Below are 16075 nucleotides of genomic sequence, written 5' to 3' on the forward strand. Positions count from 1 at the left end.
ACTTTCGGGTTCGGGTTTGCAAATGCTTGTTCAAGACCCAGAACTTTCGGGTTCGGGTTGACCCAACGGGTTGAGAGATTTTAAAACGCGCATTATATTTTCATTAATTTAGGTTATAAATATACAAAATATTGGGACAAATTAACAAATTTTCCTACGAAAGTTTATATTTAGTCAAATTCAACCATAAAATGTCGTATAATTCAAATTAAAATCATATTACACACAAAAATAGTAAAAACAACGTGTCTATTATGCTTAAATTTTCTCATAATCTCATTTATTACTATAAATACAATGATTTTCAATCGGTCGGGTCCAAAACGGGTTCGGTCGGGTTTTGACCCATTCATTTTCGGGTTGCTCGGGTTCGGATAAAATCGGGTTACGGGTCATAAAATCTTGTTCAGGACCCAGTATTTTCGGGTCGGGTTCGGATCGGTTTTCGGGTCGGGTCGATTTTTGACAGCTCTAAGTACATGGTTTGATTTCTTTCGGTCTCGGTTTAATTTTGTAACAGTTAGGCAACTAACAAGGGGCGAAATGTTCATTAACGCTAGAATCTAACTAGAAATTAATTAGTTGTCTAGCGTTCACTTTTCAGTAAATGTACAATCTAGAAAAGGTTAAAGAATGGCAATACCATAATCTACCACAAAAAAAGTACCAACGTAAGTTGTTGGAGTTTGTAAGGAGCTCACAAAGTCAAGGCCCATCAATTGTGATGTGCTTGATAGTGGCTGGAGTGGTTAATTGCGTAGTTGAGTTCGCTAACCTGGGATAGGTGTTATTTCAATTAGATCATTATTCTTACACACTGAAAAATTCTACCACTGAAAGAAAGACTAGTTCCTACGACTCCACGAGTGATGAGTACAACCCACGAAAAATGAAAACGGCTACATGTACACTATTGACCAGTTTCAATAGTGATATACCCTTACATATGATTGATCCAAGTCGGGAAAATATTTGGTTAAAGGGTCAAACTGCAAGAAAAGAGGGGGGGGGGGGGGGGGGGGGGGGAATTGTGGTGCCATGAAACTTTCAAGCTTGATAGACTCTATTTGACCAAGGATGACACAAACTTTAATAACAAAAATACTCGTGTTCTTTAAACGTAAAGTAATGATTTTTTACATATACATTTGTGTTCTCTTGCTACATCAGGCTTATTGTGCATACTTGTTTACCATCAGGCTTATTTAATAACAAAAATACTCGTGTTCTTTAAACGTAAAGTAATGCTTTTTTACATATACATTTGTGTTCTCTTGCTACATCAGGCTTATTGTGCATACTTGTTTACCATCAGGCTTATTTAATAACAAAAATACTCGTGTTCTTTAAACGTAAAGTAATGCTTTTTTACATATACACTTGTGTTCTCTTGCTACATCAGGCTTATTGTGCATACTTGTTTACCATCAGGCTTATTGTGCATACTTGGTGTATTAATAACAAAAATACTCGTGTTCTTTAAACGTAAAGTAATGCTTTTTTACATATACACTTATGTTCTCTTGCTACATCAAGTTTATTGTGCATCCTTGTTCACCATCTAAAATACGAACCGTCTAAATTGCGCTCTTTTTGTTTTCGCTCCTCAGTAAAGGTACAAATCTAGAAAAGGGTAAAATAGGGAAGTACCATAATCAACCACAAAGAGAAGACACTAATTCCCACGAGTGATGAGTACAATGAACCCACGAGAAAGTAATTAAAAGTAAATGGTGGTAAGTAAGTGCTTCCTTTGCTGTCTGATTGACGACAAATGATGAAGTAGTAAGTGTAACAGTAATTCACTACTGTAATTAGTTGACAAACTGTAAAGATGTAAAGTCAACTATAGTTTTGTTCCTTTTCTTTCTGAGTTGGGTATAAGGGGGCCCTAATTGGTTGGTATGAATATATGGTGATCAATAATTCTGGCAAATACTTGTGCTTCGTTCTATTCGACTTATTTTGTCTGAACTTATATTATCTGAACTTATCTGAATTTATTTTATCTGAAATAAGTCAAAATAAGTCAAACAGAACATAACTTTGGTGGGAATTTCGCCTTGTGACGACTTTAAGGTCATGGGTTCGATTCCCACCAGCTGCGATTCTTGGGTGTGGAGGATTCTCTTACTGTCCCTCTTACCTCTTAGATCCTGACCTACGTAGCTGACTAGTAAATCTGTAAAAGGTGTCAGTGTAGAAAATTTTGAGTATATACACTATGGAATATGGATTTCTCAGAGTGGATCCGTGAACGGGAAAACATCACACATGGACTCGTGGCCTAAGCAAACCGGACTGCAATCGTTAGGCTAATTGTTAATTACTAGGGTTGTTAAAAATTGACCCGATCCAAACGATTTCTGATAAGGGTAAAGGACAAGATTTAAGCAAAGGAATCGCGCCAAACAACACATAAGGGCAAAAACGTAAACTTCTGCTAACGGGGACTAACGGACGTTAAGGTCAAGTGCATTTTATGAACTGTACGGAAAAATAGGGGTATATTGTGTGATTTGAAATACGCAGGTGCATTTGGTGCGTTTCGTGAAACCTCATGGGCATTTCATGAAAAAAATCGTATTAATTACTAGGGTTGTCAAAAACTTACCCGATCCAAACGATTTTCTAAATAAATCGAAATGAGCCGGGAAAAAAAATCACAACTTTTAATCCGCATGAACATAATGACCCTACACAAAACATTATCCGACTATACCCGACCGTAACCGACCGATAACCCGTTTTTACAACCCTAGTTATTACCCATGGGCTATGGCCCATGGGGTGAAACAGTTGAAGTGGCCGAACACGCTGGACGGTCTAGCATGTCCGTCCAGCATGTCTATGTAGACTTGACATAGGAGCTAATTAATCAATGAGTTAGCATTTGTTTGGTAGCTAATCCTCGTCAAATCAAGTGAGCATCAATACAAGTATCAATCAATCTTGTTCCATGACCTGTTAAATCAGTCCATGCTCAATCTTTGTCTAATTGTCTTGCTAGAAATGTCAATTTGTCAATATAAAACACACAAATTTCGTACTGTATTATTCCATTTTGCCTCTATTATAACAGAATATCAGAAGCAAGAAAGATTATAAAGAACACAGAGATTTAACGTAATTTATTAACAATTTGTTAGCGACGTTCACAGGCGAGAACCTGGAGTGTTGCTGTAATGGGAATTGACAGATTCAAGGCATATTCTAACAGCCTCGGATATAGAGTAAAAATTAACAACACGCTAATTTGATTTCCAATTCCATTAATTAAATAGATAAATACCACTACATTTATACAAATGGACTGAAATCCTCTGTTCTGTACTTCCCTAATACTAACCTCTAACAATCTCCTTTTCTTTTTGTACAATAACCATTTCTATTACTCTAAGAACAACAGAAATAACAAGATAAATTTCTCCTACCCAAGAACCAAAAAATAATTTTAATAATAATATACGCGAAATTAACTAGGGTTAATCGGTCTAGATCATCACTTCACTGATTCCTTCGATATCAAGTAACGAAAGGTGAAATTGTGAGGCATCCATTCGATGATGCTCTTTCGAGATTTTACTGATTGACATTTCTTAAGAGTCTTTTTCAGTGTATCGGGTAAAGATTGTTGGATCATTTCGATGATACCGGCTGAGCACAAACCGGTGTCTTTGGCGTATGACTCGACTACCTTTGGCAAGATTACCTTCTGGTCCTTCCGAACACCGAAAGTGGCCCGGATGTACTCGTCTTTTGCAGATTCTAGCTCTTGCAACACTCTTTTCGGGGTGTATACTCGAAGCTGCATCAATAAAACAATAGGTAAATATTTTCAGAATATTGAAATACCTTTGAATGAGCTCCTAGCGAAAACCAACAGCCAATTCCTAAAGATGGCTTTGGGCCGGGCCATGGGACAGGCCCGGCCCACAACAAGCCCACTTGTAACGTGCTGGGACGGGTTGGATATTTCAAAAATGTGGCCCAGAACCACGTGCCGGGTCGGACCGTTGTGCCTAAGCTTAATTTTACTCAATTTAGCTTGGCTTGCCGTGCTTTTCCAATAAAATGCAGGCCACGACTTCGTGCTCGTGTCGGGCCGGGCTTTTTCGTGCCTGTCCCGTTGTGCCTAAGCCTAATGTTACTCATTTTAGCTTGGGTTGCCATGCTTTTCCAATAAAATGCAGCCCACGACTTTGTGCTCGTATCGGGCCGGGCTTTTTTCGTGCTAGTGTCGGGCTTTTTCGTGCCCGTCCAGGCCCAGTGCCATATAGGGCTGCTTCTTTGAAAAATATTGCTAACATGGACAGTTGAGATAAGATGGTTTTAGAAAAGTTATGTACCGCGGGATCAGAGTGGCTTCCCGAGCAAAGGGAAAAATGTAGAAGGGGTTCTGGATGTTCGAGTGCATAGGCCTGACGGTTATCTCCTGCTTTGAATTTTGTTCTCGGGGAAAGTAACATCCGTAACCACTGCAAAATCACAAAAACAAAGGAGAATGTACATCAATTTTCTGCTAGATTAGTCCAGACTACATCTGATTGTTACAAAGATTATACATGCTGACATTGCTGTGGTATAAGTTGAATAACAAAGGATTTAAAAGTATAAGGAACCATGAACGCGCTTGTAAAACACGAGATCATTGTAAAGGATACCCAACCAATTTACAACCCGAACCATCTATCCAAAATTTGGCACCTAGATAAGATGAATGCTCCTATAGGTTTTGGCCGGGAAGTTGATGGCAGGGTCAGCCTATGATACTTGGACAGGCAGACAAGTATCCATATGCACAGCCCGGCCTGTAATACTTGGCATGGGCCGGGAAGCCCGGCCAGGCACAGAACCATCTTTATCAGGATGCTAAGTTGCTAACCTTATCAGGATGCTAAATTGAGTAAAATTAGTCTAAAACAATTTGTCAGCATATCCCTTAACCTTCTCTCGTAGCATAGAATTGGGGATGTAAAAGCAAAGTATCCATAAGCACAGCCCGGCATGTGATACTTGGCATGGACTGGGCCCGTTTAGGCCCAGCTCGGCCCGGTTCACAACCATCTTTATCATCAGGATGCTAACCTGATTTTCACTATCTTCAAGTTTCAGTCTAAAACAATTTGTCAGCATATCCCTCAACCTTCCCTTGTAGCATAGAATTGGGGATGTAAAAGCAATGTCACTCGTAATCTCAACAACTCAATACATAACTGATAATTAGCTCAAACAATGAGGTTTCAGTGATCTGAATATACAACGTGCAAAAAACAGAACAAAATGAACGAACCTGCCCTGGACGAGACATTCTGCATCCCAGGATAGAACTCTGAATGGTGTCAGCGCTTATTGTATGACCGCCAACATTGTAAGCAGCCTGCATTTATATACAAGAGAAAAATGAATCCAAAATCTCACAGCTTCTCGATTTAAAAAGAGCTCATATTCAGTATTCACCATCTTTTTACCTTCAATAGTAAGATGACTCTCTTCACATTATTCTGTGGAATGCCATACGCCAGAAACGCCTATAAAGAAGAACAAAAATGTCACACATAGTACAGTGGAAAGTTTTGAAGAAAGTGAATAAAGTATACGGAAGGTGATCATTACATGCATCACCAAAGCATTGTGAACATTAATCCAAAATGCAAGCTTCTCCTCGTATTTCAATTTCTTCGGATCTACTTCTTGTAATTGGCAAATGAGTGACCTTGAATGAGGAAAACATAGTCAAGTTTGTAAGATTTTGTTGCAGCTCAAAAAAATATGTAAAAATTTGTGCTACAAAATTCTCTTCTTCGTAATGTCCCTTGCCCTGCCCCCCGGCATTTGCAAAGGGTAGCAATTGGGTCGGGCCGGCCCGAGGCACGACCCGACCCGGCATAGGCACGAAGTCGTGGGACGTGGGTCGGGCCTGGACCACATTTTATTTTTGGAAAAAGCACAACAAGACACGCTAAATTGAGTAAATTTAGGCCGAGGCACGACGGCCCGACACGACCAGACACGAAGGCATGTGGGCCTGGGCCGCATTTGTGAAATTTTCGGTCCGACCTGGCACGTTACTTGCGGGCTTAGCGTGGGTCGGGCCCTTTCAAGCCAATGGCATGTGGGGTGGCCCAAAGCCCGACCCGACTCAAAGCCATATTTAGGTAGCATATCATTGAGCCTTACGTAAAATTCTGCAACATATGTTCCACATCTCCCAATTTCTGACTCTCTCTATATATACACGAGACTTCCACCATAGTGCTGTAAGGACCGCTAAACTCCTTAAGCCCCTCCACGTTAAACGGATTATCCAAACGCGCATCAAAAGATGAATCTTTCCCGTAAGACGGACTCCATGCGTCGCATTGATATTGAGGAGATAACACACCCATTGAGGATGACGAGGAATTGGGTGATAAGAGACCATTGTTTTCTGCAGGGGGTTCGCCTAGCTTGTAAAATATGGCTGCCATGCATTTCACCATGTCTTCTGAAATCCTGTTAGGTGTTTCTGGAATGTGGTCTGAAATACGAGTGCCAAGATGCTCTGCAAGACTTATGACATTTGATGCTGCATACTGCACAGAGAAACATATCGTGTTGTTACGCACAAATTACTGATCAAGGTTCTTTAAATAGTTCAATATCTGATATTCGGAGGACGACAGAGCAAAATTCTACAAGTAAAATGTTTTCCATCTTTACGGAAAAAATCAACTTATTATCTCCAGGGAAGTATGTTCTGGTTGAAAATAGGATTTTTGTCATTTAACACCTTAAAAAATCAGTTTCTGTAATTTAACACCTTAATTTTTTTATTATAGTTAAACACCTTAAAAACAAAACAAGAAAAAATTAGAAATCGACACCACTTAACATTTTCCCTTAGGAAAATCGTTCGTAGCTTGATTAATCGACACCAATAAGCAATTAATGGCTAAATACTCTTAATTTACACTTGATTACTCTTTTTACACCCTTGATTGGTTGCAAGTTAAGAAATTAATTTCAATATCAGAATTTCAAAGGGAATTTTTTTTTGAGAAATTGTAACTAGGAAGAGTGGAATTAACGGTGGAGGATGAGAAGATCGAAGACATGGAAGAGGAAACATAAGTAACCGTGCCCACCAACGTTTTTCCTAACGGAAAACGTTAAGTGGTGTCGATTTCTAATTTTTTTTTGTTCTTTAAGGTGTTTAAATACAATAAAAATTAAGTAAGGTCTTAAATTACAAAGCTTGTTTTTTTAAGGCGTTAAATGACAAAAAATCCTTCACAATATTAAGGAAAAAATTAGACACAAACTCAAATGGCCGAAAGAATTACCTCAGACATGGACAAGGGCTGAGAATGGCATGCGCGCAAAGCTTTAGCCACAGAGTCCGGAGAAGCCCTAGTTGGGAGCGCTGTACGGTGTGACAAAGACGAGTGGCAACGATGAACGTTAGCATCAAACGTCTTGCTTTCACCGGATTCTTTGATTGTGTTAGTAAGCACCCTAGGAACAGATTGAAATCCTGATTGTTGTTCAACCTTTGTTGCAGTTTCAGCTGCATCTTCGTCTACAAAAAGCCGGCGTGGGGTCACCAACGGAGGAGGGGACTTAAGTCTCTGATCCTTAATAGTTGGAGATATTGAAGATATTCTCTGATTCTTTATAGTTGGAGAAGTTGATGATGGTTGTTGATCTTTAGCATTTGGAGATATGGTGGATACCTGTTGATCAAAGGCTTTTCTGTACAATGATAGAAGGTATTGCTCCAAATATCCAACTTCCAATTCCAGTACCGCGATTTCCTTTATCAGTTCTGTTGGAGGCTGAAACCAAGTAATAGGCGGAAAGTCAAGAAAACTTGGACAAAACAACATGGTTTGTTCGATATCACTGTCAATTTCGAGTTTTTGGACTTTAAGTCATAAACTTATATTGAATCATGAACCAAAAAGTAGTCATACTTATAGTAAATTAGTAATCATGTGGTTTTGAAAACTGACAACAAAAAACTGGAAATCACTTTTTGTGGTTTTCATATTTTGGTTTTTTAGTTTTACAAAAAACAGAAAAATGGAAACAAAAAACAACACAACACATTCTTATAAGACCATACAGGCATACAGCACCTACCTTTGGGACTATTTCATACAAGTTCAGTTAAGTTCAGATAATATACGTTCGGAAAAAATAAGTTTTTCTTGACATTTTAACACACAAATAAGTTTATTTCGGTCAAAATAAGTTTTTATCAGATAAAATAAGTTCATATAAATTCAGATAATATAAGTTCAGACAAACTAAGTCTAACAGAACAGGGTCTTAGATTGAATCACGAGCTAAATTACAGTCATACCTATATTTAGTCATGTTGATTTTGAAAACTGACAACAAAAAACTGTTTTGTGGTTTCCATTTTTTTGTTTTTAGTTTTCTAAAAAAACAAAAAACTGGAAATAAAAAACAACACCGAGAAAACATTCTTATAAAATCATACAGCACCTACCTTTGGGACTGTAAAAGGTTCATTTGTCTCGTAAGAAGACGGACCAGAACCTAATGCTTTTTCTAAAGCACGACGAACAGAAAATTGGCTCTGCAATCTGTTCTCGAGTTGCTGAATCTACAAACGGTGCCAAAACAGAAACTCAGTAATCGGCTATCTGATAGAAAAGGAACCACAAAGCAAAAAGTTTTAGCACATATACAATGAAATTACTTCTAACCTCTTGTTTCAGTGAATTCTGAGTTTCAATCCTTGGAGATTGTTGTTTCTTAGTCTTGATAGAGTCTTTAAATCGTCCTACGTCCTGTTTAACCAATCAAATCGAAGCATCAGAATCAAATCAGAAGTTAAACAACACAGTAAATTTCCTCAAACCAGTCAATGAGTCTAGAGAAATTTCAGTAGCTAATTTCTGAAAGGGGAAAAAGAAAAGGCGGAATTTACACCCGGAAAAAGAAATTTCCACTTTATACAAGTATTGACATTTTGAACATCAAAAGCAAACCATATCCAAAGTTACATGTGTGGAATTATGGAAAAAGTTGGAATAAAAATAATAACATGAAAGAAAGGCATAAAGTGCACATAATTAATTATCATTGTAAATTCATAATCCATGATAAAGGATTCTAACTAAGATTCAGAAAGGGGTATTACACCAAACTTCTTTTTTTTGGTTAAAGGAAATACGGAAAGGATCAGAAAATCGAAGTGGAAAGAAGAGAAACCAAAGAAAAAAGGGAGTCTTACCAACTTTAGACGAGGCGACTCTTCAACGGAATCACCATTTTCAACTCTTCTTTTATCCGGAAAGCTGACAATCAGAAAGTTGAAGAACACAAAACTTTACACATTGGATTATATACATTAACTACATTTTAATTCCAGATAATTAAACTCTTTACTAGTATTAAGAATTCAACTCATGTCACAAACACAACATACAAGATATTCCCCTCCTCACTTCATTCAATTCCTTTTAAAAGTCAAAAAACTAAAATGGATAAAGCTAAAGATTAAAGATTAAAGATAACTACTTTGTAATACACCCTTTACATTGTTTTTTTCATACACCATTACAAAATTATTAGAGGCCAACAAAAAAAAATCAAACAAAATTTACAATAATTTCCAGACTAGGTGCTCAAATTCTGTGTTCGGAAGCAGTGTTACCTAATTCTCTGATTAACCCACGAAGCACAAACCGAAAAAGCGAATAATAACATAAAAATTGTACAATTTTGGTCTGAATAAGAAAATTAGGTAGCGAATTGTGAACCCGTACCCAATCTCGCACTATCAGTGAAAATCTGAAACTACATACCTGCTTTTCCAACACCTCATCTCTCTAAACTTTGATTCTTACACAGTAATTAGCAAAAACCTACTTTTTGGGGCTTTGAATTCCATTTTTTTTTTCAGGAACATTAAAAATGAATTTATGAGCAATTAAATGGGGACCAAAAAGGGTAGCAAAAACAAATTAATTAGGGTATGTTTAGATAATGAAATTTCATGGGGTCATGAAAGACAACTAGTACTCAAATTTAATGAGTTTTTTCTTACCATCCCAAAACTTGTCTTTGTCTTAAATCCTTACACTAACTTCATTGTCATTAACCACTTAATCATTGTCAGATCTCTTCCGCAACGATCGTGGTTTTGCCGAATTAGAATTTCGTTTAATCAAAATTGTTTTGGAGTATTTGTTAATTTTTTTATTAATGAATTAATTTTACCCAAAGAAAATTTCTTTACACTAATTTCAGTGTCATTACTCACTTACAACAACAAAATCTTTACAACAACAACAATGCCAAAATCTTGGAACGAATATCATCTCCCTCAATTGCCTTCTATCAGAGATTGTAAATCCAGAAATTTACAGAAACTGGAAGAAAAAAAAATTGCAAAAATGAAGATTTCCAGCTTACCTCTTTGAACGTTTGTGTCTTGAAATCAGTTTAAGTGCCAACATTTGCGCATCTCCATTATCTTCCAAACCCATCTCTGGAAAAAAAAACCAAAATTTGGTCATAAAAAAAACTGGAATTTGGTCAAAAATAAACATTGGGAAAAAGAAGAAGAAGAAAGAAAAAAACAGAAACAGTAACCAACCTAAGTGAGAAAATCAGAAATGACCCAGACCCACCACCATAAATGGGCAAAAACCCACTAAAATCAAGCTCTTGAGAATCTCAGAAACATTCAACTTGTCTCCATTTAATTACAAACAAAACTCCATTAAAAGCAAATCATTTGATTTCATGAAGAAAAACAAAAATTCTGAGAATGAAGAAGTTAAGCAGAGAAAGAGTGAGGGGGTAATAATAAATACAGGTGCAAGACTTTTGGTACTAAATAAAATAAAGAAAGATTATCCCTTTTGACCAAATATAGTGTTCTTTCTTCTCTAATGAATGGAGAGAGTTTACCAAATCCTGTAAACTTTTTGCAAATACTTCCCCTTTTTGCATCAAAGATGGTGAAGCAGTTTTCTAATTTTTTATTGTTTTGTTTTAGTACACTATTCATTATTGCTATTACCAATGGTAAGAAATGTCAAAGGATCAAAAAGGGGTTAGTTTTACTTAATTGGAATTTGGAAGAGGGTAAGGGTAGATGACAAATTAGGGAGGAAATTAACATTTGGGATCTTTGCAAAAAGAGTTATTAAAGTATTGTTGCGACTTACCTCCTTCACAATACTCAGTACCCGAGCAAAAGATATTACGGTATTAGGTGTGGGTTGGGTTGGGTTGGGTTGGATTGTGTTTCGGGTTAAACCTACGGGCCTTGAGTCTGAAAAGGCCTGGCCCACATCAACCCCACTTGTAACGTATTGGGCAAGTCAAAATTTACAAAAATGCGGCTCGGGCACGGCAAAAGTCCACGTGTCCTCGGGTTGGGTCGGACCGTCTTTCTAAGTCAAATTTTACTCAATTTGATGGGTTCTGTCGTAATTTTTCCACGCACGAAATGTGGCTCAGGCAAGGCCCATAACTTCATGCTCATATCGGGAGATGGTTTTTCGTGCTCGTATCAGGCCTTGCCTTTTCCATGTTGTCCGTGTTGTGCCTCATGTCAACCCCGCCTAGTGTCATCTTTAATTATACTTATGAAGTACATTATGAAGAGAACGATTATGGTATACACAAGAAACACAAAATTAACTCGTTCAAGTCAATAATGCTCGAATACCAATATTCCTTAACAAGCTTAGTTTGATAATGTTATTACTTAGTTCGACTCGGCTCAGCTCATTTACATCCCTAATAATTGTACTTCCTATTAGTTAAGGAATTTATAACAATATTACATGTCATACAATACTACTAATGTTTTAAACTAATATTTATCAGTTTCAATTTGATTAATTGTGTTAAAGTATGTATTAGTTTAGTGAAAATAAGTTAATCAAGTTAGGAAAAACAAAAGGGTATGAGAAGAATAGAAAAGAGGGCACATTCTAATTTCTTGAAATGTTGTTGGGAAGCAAGTGGGAGTTGGTGACCGTCGCTGAGCTGTGTGTCGTTTTCTTGCTTGAATGTTTTCTTGCAATTTGTATTGTCTTTGTAAGATGCTAACGTACTCTTTGTATTTGGCTATTAGTTATCTTATGTTATGTTATGTACCTTCCATACTTATCTAGCTAACCTAGTACTTTTGTATTGGACTACTATTTATAGTTTCTGGTTATATATATAACATAAATTTGTTCTATTTTTAACTGGGATTTTAGTTATTTATGTTTTTGGAACATAGCTAATTCTAGAAACTATATGAGATTATAAGAAAATCTGTAAAATAAAGTCATTTAAAATAGGAAAATTTGGTAATATTAATTCAATATTTGGTCGATTTTCTTTTATTAGTTCACTTTTACTATCCAATGACTTTTATTGGGATTAAGTGACCAGTAACTGGTGAAAAAGTCAACGAGATGGTGATGAATTGATGATGATGGCTGAATATATCGAGGGAGAAGAAAAATAGAGTATTGTCATGTAGGGACGTATTACCGCCTACAACAGGTTTACGAACCTATTGGGTCCAATAAAAGTTGTTGGGTAGTAAAGATTGGATTATTAAAAAAATATGTCGTAGATGACCTTAATAAAAGAAAATCGGCCAAAAGATTGGATTAATATTACCAAAATTTCCTTTAAAGTACTCGCTTCGCAAATTGTAGGCTTTTAAAACAAAATTGCAAATCTATACTATATATTAAAAGGCGTTTCCAAAGAAGTTTATGTGCCACGTGGCGCTCTGCTTGTGATTATTTCATTTCACGTAAACTTCATATATTTAAAAATGTAGCATGTATAAGATTCGAACCCACGACCTCACGTTTACCATCGAGCTATAACACATTGCATGTTATCATTGTAAAAAAATATACTAATAAATATACTCCCTCCGTCCCAGATTAGTTGTTACACTTACCTTTGCACAAAGTTTTAGGTGATAAGTGGTTGTTTGGTTATCAATTGTTATTTTATTGAAAAAGTAGATGTGATAAAAGTTAGTGGGGTATTTTTTTAATTGAATGAGAGAGGGTGTAGGGACCAAAAGAAATTTAGTGGGAAGAGAGAGACAATATAATAATTGTGGGGTCATTCCTAATTTAGAAGTGTAACAACTAATCTGGGACGGCCGAAAAAAGAAAGTGTAACAATTAATCTGGGACGGATGGAGTAATAAAAAGGAACTGATTAATAATATTTTCAAATACGAAGTAAGAATAATATAAATGTTACTAATGCATTAACCCGGGGCATCGCCCGGGCCTAAAAACTAGTTACAACTTAAAAAGTGTTAGTTAGTTGATAATTGACACCAAATAATATCCATTTTCCGACCAATTAAGTCTGGAAATAACGTAATGTTCCTTTCTGTTTGCTATGTTAACTATATAGAGTTAAGTTCAGGTAAAATGTAAAAAAAAGGAACGTGGTAAAATCCCTAACGGTAACGAAATGCAAAATTATAGTGCAGTGCTTCTCGTATTTAAAAAAAGAAAGTGATGTTACTTTCGGATTTGATTTAGCGAAAAATGGGTATGATTTAGGTTGTAATTTGCAAAGTAGATACTTTAAATGAATGCATTTGACAAATTTACCTAGATTATATTATGAATATAGAAGAAATCACTAGTACAAAAAGGTCTATTTGCATCCCTATTATTGCGTCGCTCATTTTAATGAGTGACGCAGAAGTAGTAATTTCGGTAAAAAAATATGATTTGCGTCGCTGATTTATAAACTTGTGACGCAAAATACTAAATAAGAGGGATTTTAGTCATCTGCGTCGTAGAATAACGAACGTGCGACGCAGCTTAGCCTTAATGTGCGACGCAGCTTTACTATTGTGCGACGCAATCCCATTTACTCCATATAACTCTTTAATTTCGATATCACCGAGGAGTTATAGATCTACAATTTCCTCCTCTCCTCTCTTTCTCTTTCTCTCTCATCCTCTTCTTCTCCATTGCCGCATGAAATTAAACTCCAACTTTTCTTTGTTTCAACAAATCAGTTGTGCTTTTCCCTTCTAAATATTCTCTCACCAACCCATCCCAATATTTCAGTTTTCTATGAAAAATTAACCTTTTCAAAAATGGTAGGAAGAGGCGAAACCCTAGGTTCGGCGTTGGGAAGAAGGCGACATCTCAATGCATTTTGGCTGGCTTGCGTTTATCGGCGGGTCGACTTGTTCGAGTTTTGAAAGCTGGGATGGAGCTCCGGTTTACCTCGCCACCGTTAATGGGCCTAGGTATTGTTTCTGAGATGTTTTCTTTCTAATTACCGTCATTTCCATGTTCTATTCATTTCCCAATTGAACATATGCTCAATCGAGTTTTGATGAATCCAGTGTTTATATTGTTTTGACGGGGACTCCGTTATATTGTTTTGAATGACCATTTTTATATTGTTTTGATGAATCTAGGGTTTAATTGTGTTAGTAAGTTTGTGAATTCGAGTTTTATTTTGCGATTAAGTGAACTTTAATTTGAGGATTTTGATTTGAGATGTGTGTTGTTTGTTATTGATTATGTCGAATCTTGGGTCTCCAGCAAATTATGAGATGGTCTCTAACTTATTCAAACTTCAAATTCTTTTTGTTTGTTGAGATTTTATTCTCTTGGAGAGCTGCTTTCCTCTCGAAAGAAGGTGAGTTGTATTATTTGATTATTCTGATCATTAATACATCATATCTGGTTACTGTTCTATTTCCTCTTTGCTTTTCTCTATTTTTCTCTGGGATTGTGTTAATTCTTAGCATATTACTTTGAATTTAATTTTGAAGAACAATATATCATTATGTTGTGGATTACTTTGGCCCTTTTGCAGCGGTCCACGATTTTGTTTATTGACCCCTTTATCAGAATTTTGTGGATTGGATATTGCAATTTTGCACTAAGCCATGGCTGCAGGATTCAAGAATTTGCATGCTATATATTTTAGATTGTTAGGGAAGTTTGTGTGCATTAGCTCTCGCTGATTTGTATGTTAGTTTGTCTCGAACAACCAAATTTCAAAACTGGATTGTTAATATTCAATTTCCCCCTCTCTGTACCATGAACTTCCTCCTTTCATCGTTAGTTTTCGTTTTAACGTGAAAGAACATGACAGTATTCGATGATGCCTCCTTGTAATGCTTAACCATGTTTCATGCCCTTTTGAAACTGGCTTGGATGCAGTTCTGTTTCTCTGCTTTCTGGGAGTATTTTTTTCTTCCTTCGTTTTGTTCTGAAATGTCGCTTCAGTCATCGGATATTATGTTTGGTCAACTTTTGTAGAAAAATTTTTTGTGCACCCTCACGTGAGAATGTGATAGCTTCATTGTTTGATAAATGTCTAATAACAAAATCTTCAAGCAAAAAAGCAAAAAGCAAAGGGAGAAAGTAAACACATGTTAAGCATTGAAGGTTTGCATGAAAAATGCAATCTTGGCCTCTTAGGTTAGAAGACTTAGAACACACATGACATAGCTACGAGTTTGAGATTGTTACGTACTGCATGGTATTTACTTGCTTGGTAATTGGTATGATTGATCAAATCTCAGTTTTCATGGTGAGTGTAAACTTATGCTAGCTCATGTCTTGTGTGAAATGTGGTGATAGACAGGTCTGGATTTTTCTGTTTAGTGTTTACCCAAGATATTCCACGAATAAGGTTCAGAATGCATGTGTAGATTGTTTGACCAGTTTGTCATTTCAAGGTGATATATATAATAATCTTAAAAGAATACCATAGCTTTAGATTAAAACTTGAGCTGATAATCACTAAATCATGGTATTTGTAGGAGGAGGATTTGCTATTGATCATTGTAGATACGAATTGCCAGTATTGATCATTGTAGATGCTGCAAAGAGATTATCTTCTTATTGCTGTTGGTCTTTGTGTTATATTCATGACCATAGAAGTTATTGGTTGGATCAAAGCCAACAGTCTTTCCATTCTAACCGACGTTGCTCATCTTGCTTCCTGCTTGTTGCTCCATTCTGCTTGTTGCTTTCCCAAGGAAGAGGGAAGCTTGATTTTTTTTTTTTTAAAGTTAGGTTTCTAAAAACAA

General features: G+C 36.4%; 1 protein-coding gene across 2 annotated transcripts; it reads right to left on the minus strand.

The window, feature by feature from the left end:
- Positions 1-3255: 3255 nt before the first annotated feature.
- Positions 3256-11014, minus strand: LOC110787496 (uncharacterized). 2 transcript variants are annotated; one of them, XM_021992122.2, is made up of 12 exons: positions 10616-11014; positions 10432-10507; positions 9248-9311; positions 8718-8801; positions 8498-8614; positions 7326-7817; positions 6181-6575; positions 5617-5716; positions 5472-5531; positions 5294-5380; positions 4350-4478; positions 3256-3808 (listed from the first exon to the last, which is right to left on the minus strand). In XM_021992122.2, the coding sequence occupies exons 2-12, from the start codon at positions 10503-10505 to the stop codon at positions 3503-3505; spliced, it is 1908 nt and encodes a 635-aa protein (XP_021847814.1). In that variant the 5' UTR covers positions 10506-10507; positions 10616-11014; the 3' UTR covers positions 3256-3502. The 2 variants fall into 2 exon arrangements, with proteins under 2 accessions (XP_021847814.1, XP_021847815.1); XM_021992123.2 differs by lacking the exons at positions 10432-10507; positions 10616-11014 and adding an exon at positions 9822-9856.
- Between the last annotated feature and the right edge of the window lie 5061 nt (positions 11015-16075).

Source organism: Spinacia oleracea, chromosome 3, assembly GCF_020520425.1.
Source record: "Spinacia oleracea cultivar Varoflay chromosome 3, BTI_SOV_V1, whole genome shotgun sequence".
NCBI lineage: Eukaryota > Viridiplantae > Streptophyta > Magnoliopsida > Caryophyllales > Amaranthaceae > Spinacia > Spinacia oleracea.